General features: G+C 41.4%; 1 protein-coding gene across 23 annotated transcripts in view; it reads left to right on the top strand.

Annotated features, from left to right (window-relative positions):
• The window catches only part of Ttn (titin), a 266,326-nt gene extending 249,976 nt beyond the window's left edge, over nt 1–16,350 (top strand). For 22 of the 23 annotated variants that reach the window (XM_077802977.1, XM_026391974.2, XM_026391969.2 and 19 more), the window contains 16 exons: nt 8–295; nt 397–696; nt 1,161–1,463; nt 1,752–2,054; nt 2,167–2,751; nt 2,880–3,185; nt 3,302–3,601; nt 4,256–4,831; nt 4,928–5,233; nt 5,715–6,308; nt 6,431–12,162; nt 12,285–12,441; nt 13,150–13,841; nt 13,935–14,088; nt 14,605–14,907; nt 15,039–16,350. In XM_077802977.1, the coding sequence (XP_077659103.1) occupies nt 8–295; nt 397–696; nt 1,161–1,463; nt 1,752–2,054; nt 2,167–2,751; nt 2,880–3,185; nt 3,302–3,601; nt 4,256–4,831; nt 4,928–5,233; nt 5,715–6,308; nt 6,431–12,162; nt 12,285–12,441; nt 13,150–13,841; nt 13,935–14,088; nt 14,605–14,907; nt 15,039–15,337 (11,198 nt within the window). In that variant the 3' untranslated portion in view covers nt 15,338–16,350. The remainder of the gene's footprint in view (nt 1–7; nt 296–396; nt 697–1,160; nt 1,464–1,751; nt 2,055–2,166; nt 2,752–2,879; nt 3,186–3,301; nt 3,602–4,255; nt 4,832–4,927; nt 5,234–5,714; nt 6,309–6,430; nt 12,163–12,284; nt 12,442–13,149; nt 13,842–13,934; nt 14,089–14,604; nt 14,908–15,038) is intronic. The other variant, XM_026391975.2, reaches the window with a different exon arrangement.
• Nucleotides 16,351–16,710: the final 360 nt, after the last annotated feature.

Here is a 16,710-nt window from a genome sequence, read left to right as displayed (position 1 = left end):
CTCCTAGTGTTGCCAACAATTGATCTTTCTACAATGCCTCAAAAGACCATCCATGTCCCTGCTGGCAGACCCATAGAGCTGGTGATTCCTATTGCTGGACGTCCACCTCCTACTGCTTCCTGGTTCTTTGCTGGTTCTAAACTGAGAGAATCAGAGCGTGTCACAGTTGAAACGCACACTAAAGTAACTAAATTAACCATCCGTGAAACCACCATAAGAGATACTGGAGAGTATACACTTGAATTAAAGAATGTTACTGGAACTACTTCAGAGACCATTAAAGTTATCATTCTTGGTAAGAATGTGTAACAAAGATACAAGAAAGTTGTTGATATTCAGTCACCCCATTTTGATTTGAAGTGAAAATTAATTTCCTGGATTTCTTTTTCTTTTTAGACAAGCCTGGTCCACCAACTGGGCCCATCAAAATTGATGAAATTGATGCTACATCAGTTACCATTTCCTGGGAACCCCCTGAATTGGATGGTGGTGCTCCATTGAGCGGCTACGTAGTGGAACAACGCGATGCTCACCGTCCAGGATGGCTGCCAGTTTCTGAATCAGTGACTAGACCAACATTTAAATTTACCAGACTCACTGAAGGAAATGAGTATGTGTTCCGGGTGGCTGCAACAAACCGCTTCGGGATTGGCTCTTACTTGCAGTCTGAGGTCATAGAGTGCCGCAGCAGCATCAGTAAGTCCTCGCAGCCTTCTACCACTCTCCCTGCCTCTGATTATGAATGTTAACAAACAAGAATTGGTTTTCAGTGTGCCCTGATGAGATGAAAACTGGCTCATAAAATTAACTCCAGGATCTAAGGTTTCTAAGCCTCCTTTTAACATGATTTCTTTTTTAAATGTTTTCATTCTTATAAAAGAGAAGAGGGGAATTAGAAAAGGAGCATGGAAAAAGGAAGAAATGGAGGAAGAGAAGTAAGACAGAACCATCAAGCTGTTATAATAAGAAAAAATAGAGTGCATGCATAAAGTTTATAAATTGAAGAAAATGAGGAACAGAAAAAAAGTACAAAAGTGAAAGCATTGGGAAAAATATTCACAAGTGTTTCTATTATACCATTTAAAATGCCAAAACATGAATAAAATGAGTCTTTAATTTATTCTCAATGCCATGTTGTGTTTACCTCTGTCTTTCTGTAGGCATTCCTGGACCCCCAGAAACATTACAGATATTTGATGTCTCCCGTGATGGCATGACACTTACTTGGTATCCACCTGAAGATGATGGTGGCTCCCAAGTGACTGGATATATCGTGGAACGGAAAGAAGTGAGAGCAGATCGGTGGGTCCGTGTAAATAAAGTACCAGTGACAATGACACGGTACCGCTCCACTGGCCTTATTGAAGGCTTAGAATATGAACACCGTGTCACCGCCATTAATGCAAGAGGGACTGGAAAACCAAGTCGTCCTTCCAAATCCATCGTTGCCATGGATCCGATCGGTAAATAACATTTTGTATAAGTCAAGCTTATTGAGATAGAATTTATATGTAGTAAAATTCATCCTTCTGAAGCATGTAGTTCTATGAGTTCTGAAAAATGTGCTGTTTTGGAATCACCACCATAATTAAACTACAGGAAATAGAAAACAAAGATTTAGAAAACAAAAAATAGTCTAATGCTAATAGTCCATACATCAACAACTCAACTGAATGTGTTAGATGGCATGGCTAATTTTCAGTTTTGCAGCAACTTTAACAAGTATGTTTTTGTTTTATTCTTCTTCCCAGCTCCACCAGGAAAGCCACAAAATCCAAGAGTAACTGATACAACAAGGACATCGGTCTCCCTAGCCTGGAGTGTTCCAGAAGATGAAGGAGGATCTAAGGTCACAGGGTACTTGATTGAAATGCAAAAAGTAGATCAACATGAATGGACCAAATGCAATACCACCCCAACCAAGATTCGGGAGTATACTCTAACACACCTACCTCAGGGCGCTGAATACAGATTCCGTGTCCTAGCTTGTAATGCTGGTGGACCTGGGGAGCCTGCTGAGGTACCAGGAACTGTCAAAGTTACGGAGATGCTTGGTAAGTCATGTGATCATTTACTTTCTGCTACTCCTACCTTAAGACTTATTACCTAACCCTCTCATATTTAAAAAAAAAAAAATCTAAATTATAACCTTACCTTTTTCCCCAGAATATCCCGACTATGAACTTGATGAAAGATACCAGGAAGGTGTCTTTGTAAGACAAGGTGGAGTCATCAGACTTACCATACCAATCAAAGGAAAACCATTCCCAATATGTAAATGGACCAAGGAAGGCCAGGATGTTAGTAGGCGCGCCATGATTGCGACATCTGAAACACACACTGAACTTGTGATCAAGGAAGCAGTCAGGGAAGATTCTGGAACTTATGACTTGGTTCTGGAAAACAAATGTGGCAAGAAGACTGTTTACATCAAGGTCAAGGTGATAGGAAGTCCCAACACTCCAGAAGGGCCATTAGAATACGACGACATTCAAGCCCGCTCTGTAAGGGTCAGTTGGAGACCTCCTGCTGATGACGGTGGTGCTGACATCTTAGGCTACATCCTTGAAAGAAGAGAAGTACCTAAAGCTGCCTGGTATACCATTGATTCCAGAGTCCGGGGTACATCTCTGGTAGTGAAAGGCCTCAAAGAAAATGTGGAATACCATTTCCGCGTTTCAGCAGAAAACCAATTTGGCATAAGCAAACCCTTGAAATCTGAGGAACCAGTCATACCAAAAACACCACTGAGTAAGTACTTGTTCAACCACAAAATTGTAAAAAATTACTTCAGTATTCTTGTTTTTAAAATGAAAGCCATCAGATTCCACGATTTGGGACAGTCTGTGACAGGTATGGGTTTTCCACTTTATTTATAGATCCTCCAGAACCTCCAAGCAATCCTCCAGAAGTCCTCGATGTGACCAAGAGTTCTGTGAGCTTGTCCTGGTCTCGACCTAAAGATGATGGTGGCTCTCGAGTCACAGGCTACTACATTGAACGCAAGGAAACATCAACTGACAAGTGGGTCAGACACAACAAGACTCAGATAACCACCACAATGTACACTGTCACTGGGCTTGTTCCTGACGCCGAGTATCAGTTCCGCATCATTGCACAGAATGATGTTGGCCTAAGCGAGACCAGCCCTGCTTCTGAACCAGTTGTCTGTAAAGATCCATTTGGTAAGGAGAAAGCCTCCAGAAGGACTAAAAATCAAAGAAGCAAACTATCTTGACTCTTTTTCTCTTATTTCACCTGTAAATCTTATTCTCTTCTCAATTTTCTTAAAATATTTCAGATAAACCAAGCCAACCAGGAGAACTTGAGATTCTTTCAATATCCAAAGACAGTGTCACTCTACAGTGGGAGAAACCTGAATGTGATGGTGGCAAAGAAATCCTTGGATACTGGGTTGAATATAGACAATCTGGAGACAGTGCTTGGAAGAAGAGCAATAAGGATCGTATCAAGGACAGGCAATTCACAATAGGGGGTTTGCTGGAAGCTACTGAATATGAATTCAGGGTTTTTGCTGAAAATGAGACTGGGCTTAGCAGACCTCGAAGAACAGCTATGTCTATAAAGACTAAACTAACATGTAAGTAGCCTTGAGTTCTCTGCGTATAATTTATAAACTAAACAACATATTAAGACTAACTATTCTTCTATACTAAGTAGAACTTCATCAAGATTTACTGAGAACAAGTGTTTGGAAACAAATCATTTGCTTTGGCATATGGATACATAGGGAATAGCTAATAAGTTCTCTAAGAAGCCATTCATGGCACATAATGCCAGCAGGAGATGTTAGATGCATGAACTAAAGCACATTCCTGGAGCAAGTTCTCTCTCTAATGCAATGGTTGTTTGTTTTTGTTTTGGGTTTTTTTTTTTAATACCTCTTAGCAAGATTCAAGGGGTTAACAAATGTACCCAACTCAAGGAACCTAAGAAGGGTCAAGAATACTTAAGGTTTATAGAGAGAATGCATATTTCCCCAAAATCTTTTATCACATTTTTAATGTCCTCCCAATCATAAAACAGTCACTCTACATAACAATATGATGATGGGCTCAATTCATTCATTTTCCACATGACTTTAGCAAAATGACTTCAAAGAATCTGTAAGAATTGAAGTCATATGTAACTGTTAGCATAATAGTGCTACCAGTAGGATAAATTCATTGCGGATGTACAAGGACAAAGGATTCAGTAGTAATAATGCATTAATATTATGATTCATCTCCTCCAGCTGGAGAGGCCCCTGGAGTACGCCAAGAAATGAAAGATGTTACCACCAAATTGGGTGAAGCTGCTCAACTCTCATGCCAGATTGTCGGAAGGCCTCTTCCTGACATCAAATGGTATCGATTTGGTAAGGAGCTCATACAAAGCCGGAAATATAAAATGTCTTCAGATGGACGCACACATACTCTGACAGTGATGACAGAGGAACAAGAAGATGAAGGCGTTTATACCTGTATAGCTACCAATGAAGTTGGAGAAACAGAAAGCAGTAGTAAGCTTCTCCTGCAAGCAGCGCCGCAGTTCCATCCTGGTTACCCACTGAAAGAGAAGTATTATGGTGCTGTGGGTTCTACGCTTCGACTTCACGTCATGTACATTGGTCGTCCAGTACCTGCCATGACTTGGTTCCATGGACAGAAACTTTTGCAAAACTCAGAAAACATTACTATTGAAAACACTGAACACTATACTCATCTGGTCATGAAGAATGTCCAGCGTAAGACTCATGCTGGGAAATATAAAGTTCAGCTCAGCAATGTCTTTGGAACAGTTGATGCCATTCTTGATGTAGAAATACAAGGTATTTTGGTTTTTCTTATGGTGATTTTCTGTTTTTTAAAAAAATCTTGAGAAATGCACTATGAAAATCACTACAATTATATTTTTCTCCCAACAGATAAACCAGACAAACCTACAGGACCGATTGTGATTGAAGCACTACTAAAGAACTCTGTGGTCATCAGCTGGAAACCCCCAGCTGATGATGGCGGCTCTTGGATCACCAATTACGTGGTAGAGAAGTGTGAGGCCAAGGAAGGGGCTGAATGGCAATTGGTGTCTTCAGCCATCTCAGTGACAACTTGCAGAATCGTGAACCTCACAGAAAATGCTGGCTATTATTTCCGGGTTTCAGCTCAGAACACCTTTGGCATCAGTGATCCCCTGGAGGTGACCTCAGTTGTGATCATTAAGAGTCCATTTGGTGAGTACAACCTGGACCCTCTTTTCTCTTATCTCATACACTAACACCTGTCTTTACCAAAAAAAAATTATTTTAAACAGAAATGAATTTTGAAAGGAAATAGCAAAGATTCAGATAAAGAAAAATACCTTTTCTCTCACCTTAATTGAATGTTTGCATATCTAAAAGGGGACACATATAGTCTAGCTCCATCTTTACAGGGGAGTTTTATTTTTTGACACATTTCTTAGCATAGGTAACTAGTTTCATTTGTCTGAAATAGCTATATTAAATATAACTTTGGAATCATTCTGTTTTTAAAAATACGCTTTTAGGGCTAGGGTTGAGGCTTAGTGGTAGATTGCTTGCCTGGCATGTGTGAGGCACTAGTTTTGATCCTCAGTACCACATAAAAAATAAGTAAATAAAATAAAATTTAAAAAATAATAAGCTTTTAATAAAGATGCCTGTTTCACCTCATGACGTAAATCTTATTTTCTAGAAAAACCAAGCGCTCCTGGCAAACCAACCATTACTGCTATCACAAAAGATTCTTGCGTTGTGGCTTGGAAGCCACCTGCCAGTGATGGAGGCGCAAAGATTAGAAATTACTACCTTGAAAGGCGTGAGAAGAAGCAGAATAAATGGATTGCTGTGACAACAGAAGAAATTCGAGAAACGGTCTTTTCAGTGCAAAACCTTATTGAAGGTCTTGAATATGAGTTCCGTGTGAAGTGTGAAAACCTAGGTGGTGAAAGTGAATGGAGTGAAATATCAGAACCTGTCACTCCCAAATCTGATGTCCCCATTCAGGCACCACACTTTAAAGAGGAACTGAGAAATCTAAATGTGAGATATCAGAGCAATGCTACTTTGGTCTGCAAAGTGACTGGTCATCCAAAACCTATTGTAAAATGGTACCGACAAGGCAAAGAAATCATTGCAGATGGATTAAAGTACAGGATTCAAGAATTTAAGGGTGGTTACCACCAGCTCATAATTGCAAGTGTCACTGATGATGATGCCACAGTTTACCAAGTCAGAGCTACCAACCAAGGTGGATCTGTGTCTGGCACAGCCTCCTTGGAAGTGGAAGGTAAACACGAATCAATAAATGTCAATTTGGTGTCTGATAACCTACCTTTAAAATGTTGGGGGGAGTGTTACACTTAATGAGATTACTACATCATATTCTTTTTTTCTTTTATTCTGATACAGTTCCAGCTAAGATACACTTGCCTAAAACTCTTGAAGGCATGGGAGCAGTTCATGCCCTCAGAGGTGAGGTGGTCAGCATCAAGATCCCCTTCAGTGGCAAACCGGACCCTGTGATTACCTGGCAGAAAGGACAGGATCTCATTGACAATAATGGCCACTACCAAGTTATTGTCACAAGATCCTTCACATCACTTGTTTTCCCCAATGGAGTAGAGAGAAAAGATGCTGGTTTCTATGTGGTCTGTGCTAAAAACAGATTTGGAATTGATCAAAAAACAGTTGAACTGGATGTGGCTGATGTTCCTGACCCACCCAGAGGAGTAAAAGTCAGTGACGTCTCACGAGATTCTGTCAACTTAACGTGGACAGAGCCGGCTTCTGATGGTGGCAGCAAAATCACCAACTATATTATTGAAAAATGTGCAACTACTGCAGAAAGGTGGCTTCGGGTAGGACAGGCCCGGGAAACACGTTACACGGTGATCAACTTATTTGGAAAGACAAGTTACCAATTCCGGGTAATAGCCGAAAATAAGTTTGGCCTGAGCAAGCCTTCTGAGCCTTCAGAACCAACCATAACCAAAGAAGATAAGGCCAGAGCTATGAATTATGATGAAGAGGTAGATGAAACCAGGGAAGTTTCCATGACTAAAGCATCTCACTCCAAAACCAAGGAACTCTATGAGAGATATATGATTGCTGAAGATCTTGGACGTGGCGAGTTTGGAATTGTCCACCGCTGTGTTGAAACTTCCTCAAAGAAAACATTCATGGCCAAATTTGTTAAAGTCAAGGGGACTGATCAAGTTTTGGTAAAGAAAGAGATTTCCATTCTAAATATCGCTAGGCACAGAAATATCTTATACCTCCACGAATCATTTGAAAGCATGGAAGAATTAGTTATGATCTTTGAGTTTATATCAGGACTTGACATATTTGAGCGCATTAATACAAGTGCTTTTGAACTCAACGAAAGAGAAATTGTAAGTTACGTTCGCCAAGTCTGTGAAGCACTGGAGTTCTTACACAGTCATAATATTGGACACTTTGACATTAGACCAGAAAACATCATTTACCAAACAAGAAGGAGCTCCACCATTAAAATCATAGAATTTGGTCAAGCTCGTCAGCTGAAGCCAGGGGACAACTTCAGGCTTCTGTTCACTGCCCCTGAATATTATGCACCGGAAGTTCACCACCATGATGTTGTCAGCACAGCCACAGACATGTGGTCACTTGGGACACTGGTATATGTGCTGCTGAGTGGTATCAACCCATTCCTGGCTGAAACTAACCAACAGATAATTGAGAATATCATGAATGCTGAATATACTTTTGATGAAGAAGCATTCAAAGAAATTAGCCTTGAAGCCATGGATTTTGTTGACCGGCTATTAGTGAAAGAGAGAAAATCTCGCATGACAGCAACTGAGGCACTCCAACACCCATGGCTGAAGCAGAAGATCGACAGAGTCAGTACTAAAGTCATTAGAACATTAAAACACCGGCGCTACTACCACACTCTGATCAAGAAAGACCTCAACATGGTTGTGTCAGCAGCCAGGATCTCCTGTGGTGGTGCAATTCGATCTCAGAAGGGAGTGAGCGTTGCTAAAGTTAAAGTAGCATCCATCGAAATAGGCCCGGTTTCTGGGCAGATAATGCATGCAGTTGGTGAAGAAGGAGGATATGTCAAATATGTATGCAAAATTGAAAATTATGATCAGTCTACCCAAGTAAGCTGGTATTTTGGTGTCAGACAGCTGGAGAACAGTGAGAAATATGAAATCACCTATGAAGATGGAGTGGCCACCATGTATATCAAAGACATTACCAAATTCGACGATGGTACTTACAGATGCAAAGTCGTCAACGACTATGGTGAAGACAGTTCTTACGCAGAGCTGTTTGTTAAAGGTGTGAGAGAAGTTTATGACTATTACTGCCGTAGAACCATGAAGAAAATTAAGCGCAGAACAGATACCATGAGACTCCTGGAAAGACCACCAGAATTTACCCTGCCTCTCTATAACAAGACGGCTTACGTGGGTGAAAATGTCCGGTTTGGAGTAACTATAACTGTCCACCCAGAGCCTCGTGTAACATGGTATAAATCGGGTCAGAAGATCAAACCAGGTGATGATGACAAGAAGTACACGTTTGAGTCTGACAAAGGTCTTTACCAATTAACAATCAACAGTGTCACTACAGACGATGATGCCGAGTATACGGTTGTGGCAAGGAACAAATATGGTGAAGACAGCTGTAAAGCAAAGCTGACGGTAACCCTACACCCACCTCCAACAGACACAACCCTAAGACCCATGTTCAAACGGCTACTGGCCAATGCAGAATGCCAGGAAGGCCAAAGTGTCTGCTTTGAGATCCGAGTATCAGGCATTCCTCCACCAACATTAAAATGGGAGAAAGACGGTCAGCCACTGTCCCTTGGGCCTCACATTGAAATCGTCCATGAAGGCTTGGATTACTATGCTTTGCACATCAGAGATACTTTGCCTGAAGACACGGGTTACTATCGAGTCACAGCCACAAACACAGCTGGGTCCACCAGCTGCCAGGCTCACTTACAAGTGGAACGTTTGAGATACGTCAAACAGGAGTTCCAGAGTAAGGAGGAACGTGAACGCCACGTCCAAAAACAGATTGACAAGACACTCAGAATGGCCGAGATTCTTTCTGGAACTGAAACTGTGGCCCTGACACAGGTAGCCCAAGAGGCTCTGAGAGAAGCGGCTATCCTTTATAAACCAGCTGTGAGCACCAAGACTGTAAAAGGTGAATTCCGACTTGAGACCGAAGAAAAGAAGGAGGAGAGAAAACTCCGCATGCCTTATGAAGTACCAGAGCCACGCAAGTACAAACAGACCACCATAGAGGAAGACCAACGCATCAAGCAGTTCGTGCCCATGTCTGACATGAAATGGTATAAAAAGATCCGTGATCAGTATGAGATGCCTGGGAAACTGGACAGAGTGGTACAGAAAAGACCCAAGCGCATTCGCCTTTCCAGATGGGAACAGTTCTACGTGATGCCCCTCCCGCGCATTACAGATCAATACAGACCTAAGTGGCGCATTCCCAAGCTGTCCCAGGATGACCTGGAGATGGTGAGGCCAGCCCGCCGACGGACACCCTCTCCAGAATATGACTTTTATTACAGACGCAGGAGACGCTCTCTGGGTGACATCTCGGATGAAGAGCTGCTCCTCCCCATTGATGACTACCTGGCAATGAAAAGGACAGAGGAGGAGCGGCTGCGTCTAGAGGAGGAGCTTGAGCTGGGTTTCTCCGCTTCACCCCCCAGCCGAAGCCCTCCACGTTTTGAGCTTTCTAGCCTCCGTTACTCTTCGCCACAAGCTCACGTCAAGGTGGAGGAATCGAGGAAAGACTTCAGATATTCGACCTACCACATCCCTACCAGGGCTGAAACGAGTACGAGTTATGCAGAGCTGCGGGAACGGCACGCCCGGGCCTCGTACCGACAGCCCAAGCAGCTGCAGAGGATCATGGCCGAGAGGGAGGACGAAGAGCTGCTCCGCCCGGTCACTACCACCCAGCGTCTCTCAGAATACAAGAGCGAGCTTGACCACATGTCCAAGGAAGAAAAGTCTAAAAAGAAATCAAGACGACAGAGAGAAGTGACCGAAATAACAGAAATTGAGGAAGAATACGAAATCTCAAGACGTGCACAGAGAGAATCCTCCTCCTCCGCCTCCAGGCTCCTGAGACGGCGGCGCTCCCTGTCACCAACTTACATTGAGCTAATGAGGCCGGTGTCGGAATTGATCCGATCACGTCCACCACCAGCCGAGGAATACGAAGAGGACTTAGAAAGAAGATCTCCTACTCCAGAGAGAACTCGTCCACGTTCCCCCAGTCCTGTGTCTAGTGAGAGATCACTCTCAAGATTTGAGAGGTCGGCAAGATTCGATATCTTTTCCAGGTACGAGTCCATGAAAGCCGCTTTGAAGACTCAGAAGACATCGGAGAGGAAGTATGAAGTCCTGAGTCAGCAGCCTTTCACACTGGACCACGCCCCTCGAATCACACTGAGGATGCGCTCCCATAGGGTGCCCTGTGGCCAAAATACTCGCTTCATCTTAAACGTTCAGTCTAAGCCAACTGCCGAGGTTAAATGGTACCACAACGGTGTGGAGCTCCAAGAGAGCAGTAAGATTCATTACACCAACACAAGTGGAGTCCTGACGCTGGAGATTCTGGACTGCCACAGTGATGACAGCGGAACCTACCGCGCTGTATGCACCAACTACAAAGGAGAAGCTTCTGACTATGCAACCTTGGATGTAACAGGAGGGGATTATACCACCTATGCATCCCGGCGCAGAGATGAAGAGGTCCCCAGATCAGTTTTCCCTGAGCTGACAAGAACAGAGGCATATGCAGTTTCATCGTTTAAGAAAACATCTGAGATGGAAGCTGCTTCTTCCGTGAGAGAAGTGAAATCACAGATGACAGAGACAAGGGAAAGTCTCTCATCCTATGAACACTATGCTTCTGCAGAAATGAAAAGCACTGCATTAGAAGAAAAGTCACTGGAAGAAAAATCCACAACCAGAAAGATCAAGACAACACTGGCAGCGAGAATTCTAACAAAGCCTCGGTCCATAACTGTGTACGAAGGAGAGTCTGCCAGGTTTTCTTGCGATACAGATGGTGAACCGGTACCAACTGTGACCTGGCTGCGGGGAGGGCAAGTGATAAGTACTTCTGCCCGCCACCAAGTGACCACCACAAAGTACAAATCGACCTTTGAGATCTCTTCAGTGCAGGCGTCTGATGAAGGCAGCTACAGTGTGCTGGTAGAGAACAGTGAAGGAAAGCAGGAAGCACAGTTTACCTTGACGGTTCAGAAGGCCAGGGTTACAGAAAAGGCTGTGACATCCCCACCCAGGGTCAAATCCCCAGAACCTCGGGTAAAATCTCCAGAAGCAGTGAAGTCTCCCAAACGAGTGAAATCTCCAGAACCAGTGACTTCTCATCCAAAACCTGTGTCACCTACAGAGACAAAGCCTACACCAACAGAGAAAGTTCAGCAGCTGCCAGTCTCTGCTCCACCAAAGATTACTCGATTCCTAAAAGCAGAAGCTTCTAAAGATATTGCAAAACTAACCTGCGCAGTTGAAAGTAGTGTATTAAGTGCAAAAGAGGTCACCTGGTACAAAGATGGCAAGAAACTGAAGGAAAACGGGCATTTCCAGTTTCATTATTCAGCCGATGGTACCTACGAACTCAAAATTCATAATCTCACTGAGTCTGACTGTGGGGAATATGTCTGTGAGATTTCTGGGGAAGGTGGAACTTCCAAAACTAACTTCCAGTTTACGGGACAGGCCTTTAAAAGTATCCATGAGCAGGTATCCAGCATATCTGAAACTAAGAAATCAGCTCAGAAAACTGCTGAGTCAACAGAAACCAAGAAATCAGTTCAGAAAACTGCTGAGTCAACAGAAACCAAGATATCAGCTCAGAAAACTGCTGAGTCGACAGAAACCAAGATATCAGCTCAGAAAACTACCGAGTCAACAGAAACCAAGAAAACTGAACCAAAAGCTCCTGAACCAATTTCCTCAAAACCAGTAATTGTTACTGGGCTACAGGATACAACCATTTCTTCAGACAGTGTTGCTAAACTTACAGTTAAAGCCACTGGAGAACCGCAGCCAACTGTCACCTGGACAAAGGATGGAAAGGTAACCAGTTCTTAACTGTCCCTTTTTCTTTTTCAAAAACTAACCTCTCCCCTCATCCCCACTCAAAAACAGAAATTAAAATTAAGTGACTTTTAAAAATTCAAATCATTTGCATTCCACAGGCTATTACACAAGGAGTTAAATATAAACTCTCTGAAGACAAAGGAGTATTCCTCTTAGAAATTCATAAGACTGAAACTTCTGACAGCGGACTTTATACTTGTATGATAACAAATTCAGCTGGATCAGTGTCTTCCAGCTGCAAATTGACAATAAAAGGTAGGCCAACGTTTGTTCTTAACCAACATTTTCCAGAAAACAATATAAAGGAAGCATTATTTAACATCCCCTATTACTTACACAAGAAAATTTTAAAGACATATTTTTTCTAATTCTAGAATGCCATTTGTATATAAATGTATAAGCACAAACAGTTAATGTGAACTTTTACATCAGTATATAGATCATGCATATTTATATTGGAATTATATAAGATTCCACAAGCAAACCCAGCCCCCAGGAATACCTAAGAATAAAGTCAGGTGAATATACAAAATGCTACTGCTTCCTTAAACTTTCACTCTTGCTTTTTTTCTAAAGTGATACAAAGTTAATGAGAGGCTACATCTGTTTTCCCAATTAAAATTTGTTTGCTTTCATCTCATCTTTTAAACGGTGATTTAATTTTTCAGTTACTTGAAATATTTTCAGTCCACACATCTCCTAAATCTTTTGACTATTCAAGACTTTTTTTCCCCTTAAGTCATAAAAATCATCTTCAATTTAGTTTAAGGAATCATTACACTTAGAAGTCATACATGACAATTTTCCTAGATTGGATCTGAGACAGAATTGGTTACCTCTACATATATAGGTTAGAATTTTTTTTCCTTCTGACTCTATATTATGAACATGCAAAATCTAAAAAAAGGGTGGAGGGAGGTATTTTTCCAATTAAGTTTGCCTTACAGAGATTTCTTGTTTTAGCTGTAAAAGACACTGAGGCACAGAAAGTATCTACACAAAAGACCTCTGAAATCACATCTCAAAAGAAGGCAGTTGTCCAAGAAGAAATTTCCGAAAAATCTCTGACTTCTGAAGAAATCAAGGTGTCAGAGGTGAAATCTAAAGAAAAGTTAGCATTCAAGGAGGAAGAATCAAAGGTTCTGATTTCTGAAGAAGTCAAGAAATCAGCAGCAGCCTCCCTGGAAAAATCCATTGTCCATGAGGAAATCACAAAAACATCACAGGCATCAGAAGAAATTAGAACTCATGCTGAGATAAAAGCCTTTTCTACTCAGATGAGTATATCCGATGGTCAAAAAGTGACTTTAAAAGCCAACATTGCTGGTGCCACTGATGTGAAATGGGTCCTGAATGGCATGGAGCTCACCAACTCTGAGGAGTACAGATATGGGGTTTCAGGCAGTGACCAGACCCTGACAATCAAGCAAGCCAGTCACAGAGATGAAGGAATCCTCACCTGCATAGGCAAAACCAGTCAAGGCATCGTCAAGTGTCAGTATGACTTGATCTTAAGCAAAGAACTCTCAGATGCTCCAGCCTTCATCTCACAGCCCAGATCTCAAAATGTTAATGAAGGACAAGATGTCCTCTTTACTTGTGAAATCAGTGGGGAGCCATCTCCTGAAATAGAATGGTTTAAAAACAACTTGCCAGTAAGTGAAATCATGAATGCATTACTGAAGAAAAATTTAGATACCATGTCTATCGATGAAGAACATAAATACCTTTTTTCTCCTTCATTTTAGATTTCGATCTCTTCAAATATCAGTGTAAATCGCTCCAGAAATGTATATACTCTTGAAATCCGGAATGCATCAGTAAGCGACAGTGGAAAGTACACAATTAAAGCCAAAAATTTCCGTGGCCAATGTTCAGCCACTGCTTCCTTAACAGTCCTTCGTAAGTATATCTTGGCCATTCCCCTTACTTAAGGTTTTCGTGGGGCTAAGGGGGTGGTTGTTGCCAGAGTGCAGACAACTCTCAGAAGCTGCTATCAATTCCATGTGGAAGAGGGATAGGCATCCTATGTGAATTCACCTTTATTGTCGGTTTCTTTACAGCTAAACAGAAACTTGATAAGTTGAATTTCCAAGCAAAGCTACCAACTACCTTGTAACACTTACTTTCAGAATGTACAATGTCAATTATTTTCTATATGACTAATCATTTTTCTCCTAGTGACTCCTAGCATCTGCATGTAATATAATGATAGGAAATATAAGGATTCATTTCTTGGAGACATTGAGCTAGCTCTTGACAAATGTATGTATTCATGTACTCGCTTATGCTTCAACAGCAAATTGTTTGGGTTATGTTTCTGTGTGTGTTAAGTTTTCATTTCCGTAAGTCATTGTCAGATGTCACCAATTAACCAGATGTCATTGATGTTCACTGTGTATCTGCTATGCTCCACAGCTCTAGTTGAAGAACCTTCCAGAGAGGTAGTATTGAGGACAAGTGGTGACACAAGCTTGCAAGGAAGCTTCTCGTCTCAGTCAGTCCAAATGTCTGCCTCTAAGCAGGAGGCCTCCTTCAGCAGTTTCAGCAGCAGCAGTGCTAGCAGCATGACTGAAATGAAAGTTGCAAGCATGTCTGCCCAAAGCATGTCCTCCATGCAAGAGTCCTTTATAGAAATGAGTTCCAGCAGTTTTATGGGAAAATCTAGTATGACACAACTGGAAAGCTCAACTAGTAGAATGCTTAAAGCAGGCGGAAGAGGTGAGCAATAAAATTACTGGTAGAGGTAGACTAGCCAAGTAGCGTGGTGTAGTCTTTAGTACACATAATTTAGTAGCAAGCATATTGTTATTTTTTCAGTGATCCTAAAACCTTTTTGTTGTTCCCTAAAGGAATTCCACCTAAAATCGAAGCTCTTCCCTCTGATATCAGCATCGATGAAGGCAAAGTTCTAACAGTAGCCTGTGCTTTTACGGGGGAACCGACCCCAGAAATAACATGGTCCTGTGGTGGAAGAAAAATCCAAAACCAAGAACAACAAGGGAGATTCCACATTGAAAACACAGATGACCTGACAACCCTGATCATCATGGACGTACAGAAACAAGATGGTGGACTTTACACCCTGAGTTTAGGGAATGAGTTTGGCTCCGACTCTGCCACTGTGAACATAAAGATTCGCTCCATTTAAGAGGGCCTTGTGCCCTTATACTCTACATTCTTTCTTAACTTTTCACAAATAATTCACATGGACTAATCTTTCTGATCTGTAAATATTTTTTAAACAGTAGTTTTGTATCCACCTAAATGAGTCAAGTTCAAAAATACACATTTCGATCTCTCATAATTGTTGACCTAAGAGTATTAGACATTTCCTAATGACATGTACATATACTGTATATAGCCGGATTCACGGTTATAAAGTTTTGTACCTTTATTTTATGACATTTTACAATGTAACTTTTGAAACTGTTGGCAGGAGAAAGTTTCTTATGGAACGAATACCCTGCTCAACACTTAATCTTTGTGCCTCAACATACTGTTGATGTCTAAGTATGCCTCAGTGGGTTGAGAAATTCCCCACTGAAGATGTCCTGCCCACCTCAAAGATGATGCTGCTGCACATGTCATCTGATATGTGCACCAATACCTATTGAATCAGAAATGTAAGGCATTGGTGATGTTTGCATTTACCCTCCTGTAAGCACCACTTTAATGTTTTACATTTTCTTGATGATGTCACACTTAAAATTATCATGACTTAAATATTACCAGAGCAAAGTGTAACGGCCAACACTTTGTTCGCTCATTATACACTGTCTCTGCCATAAAGAGTGCCTGGATAGCTTGGAAAAGTACCATCACCTGGCCATCCCCTCATTTAACCAAGTTATCCAAGTATTCCTATGCCAGAGCAGTGTCAACTCCTGGAGGTCCCAGGTGCAGTCAATGCCTTTGTGTGGTAGCTCTAAATTTAAATTACAACTGAAAAACCGGGCAACTAAGCAATGAGCCACAGCAAAAAGTAAAGTACAACAACATAATAAAGCTGTTGTTAAGTTAAAAATAACATTACAAACTGCCCAAAATGTCAATTTGATGTAGTTCTTTTCATGCAAGTATAAATTCAACTGTTAGTGATACTATTACTAGACCTCCTTGAGATAGTAACAACAAAATAAAGCAAGCTATCTGCACCTCAAACTGTGTGGTGGTTGTTTTCTGTAAGATTTTAGGGTAGAGAAGTATGTGCTTCACACATCACAGACGTGATCATAGATAAAGCAACACAACTTGAAAATAGCCCATGTTAATAAGTTCTTTTAAGCAAATATTTAAGTTGCTATTTTGTATATTTTGCTTTAAAAGTCTAGATATATTTCTTGAGGACAAATTTATCCTCAAAAGCTTGTGTTCTAAACTTATCAAGATAAACTGTTTTATGGGAGGTGTGTCAACTAAATTCAAAGATGAACATCTGCATTTCACAGTATTTTGTGCTAGATACCAGACAGAACAATGCAAAGATAAGATGACATGGATCTTGTCCATTTGAGAAGTACA

Source organism: Urocitellus parryii, chromosome 1 (assembly GCF_045843805.1).
Source record: "Urocitellus parryii isolate mUroPar1 chromosome 1, mUroPar1.hap1, whole genome shotgun sequence".
Taxonomy (NCBI): Eukaryota; Metazoa; Chordata; class Mammalia; order Rodentia; family Sciuridae; genus Urocitellus; species Urocitellus parryii.
The sequence above is the reverse complement of the archived record's forward strand: the minus strand, read 5'-3'. Positions and strand labels throughout refer to the sequence as shown.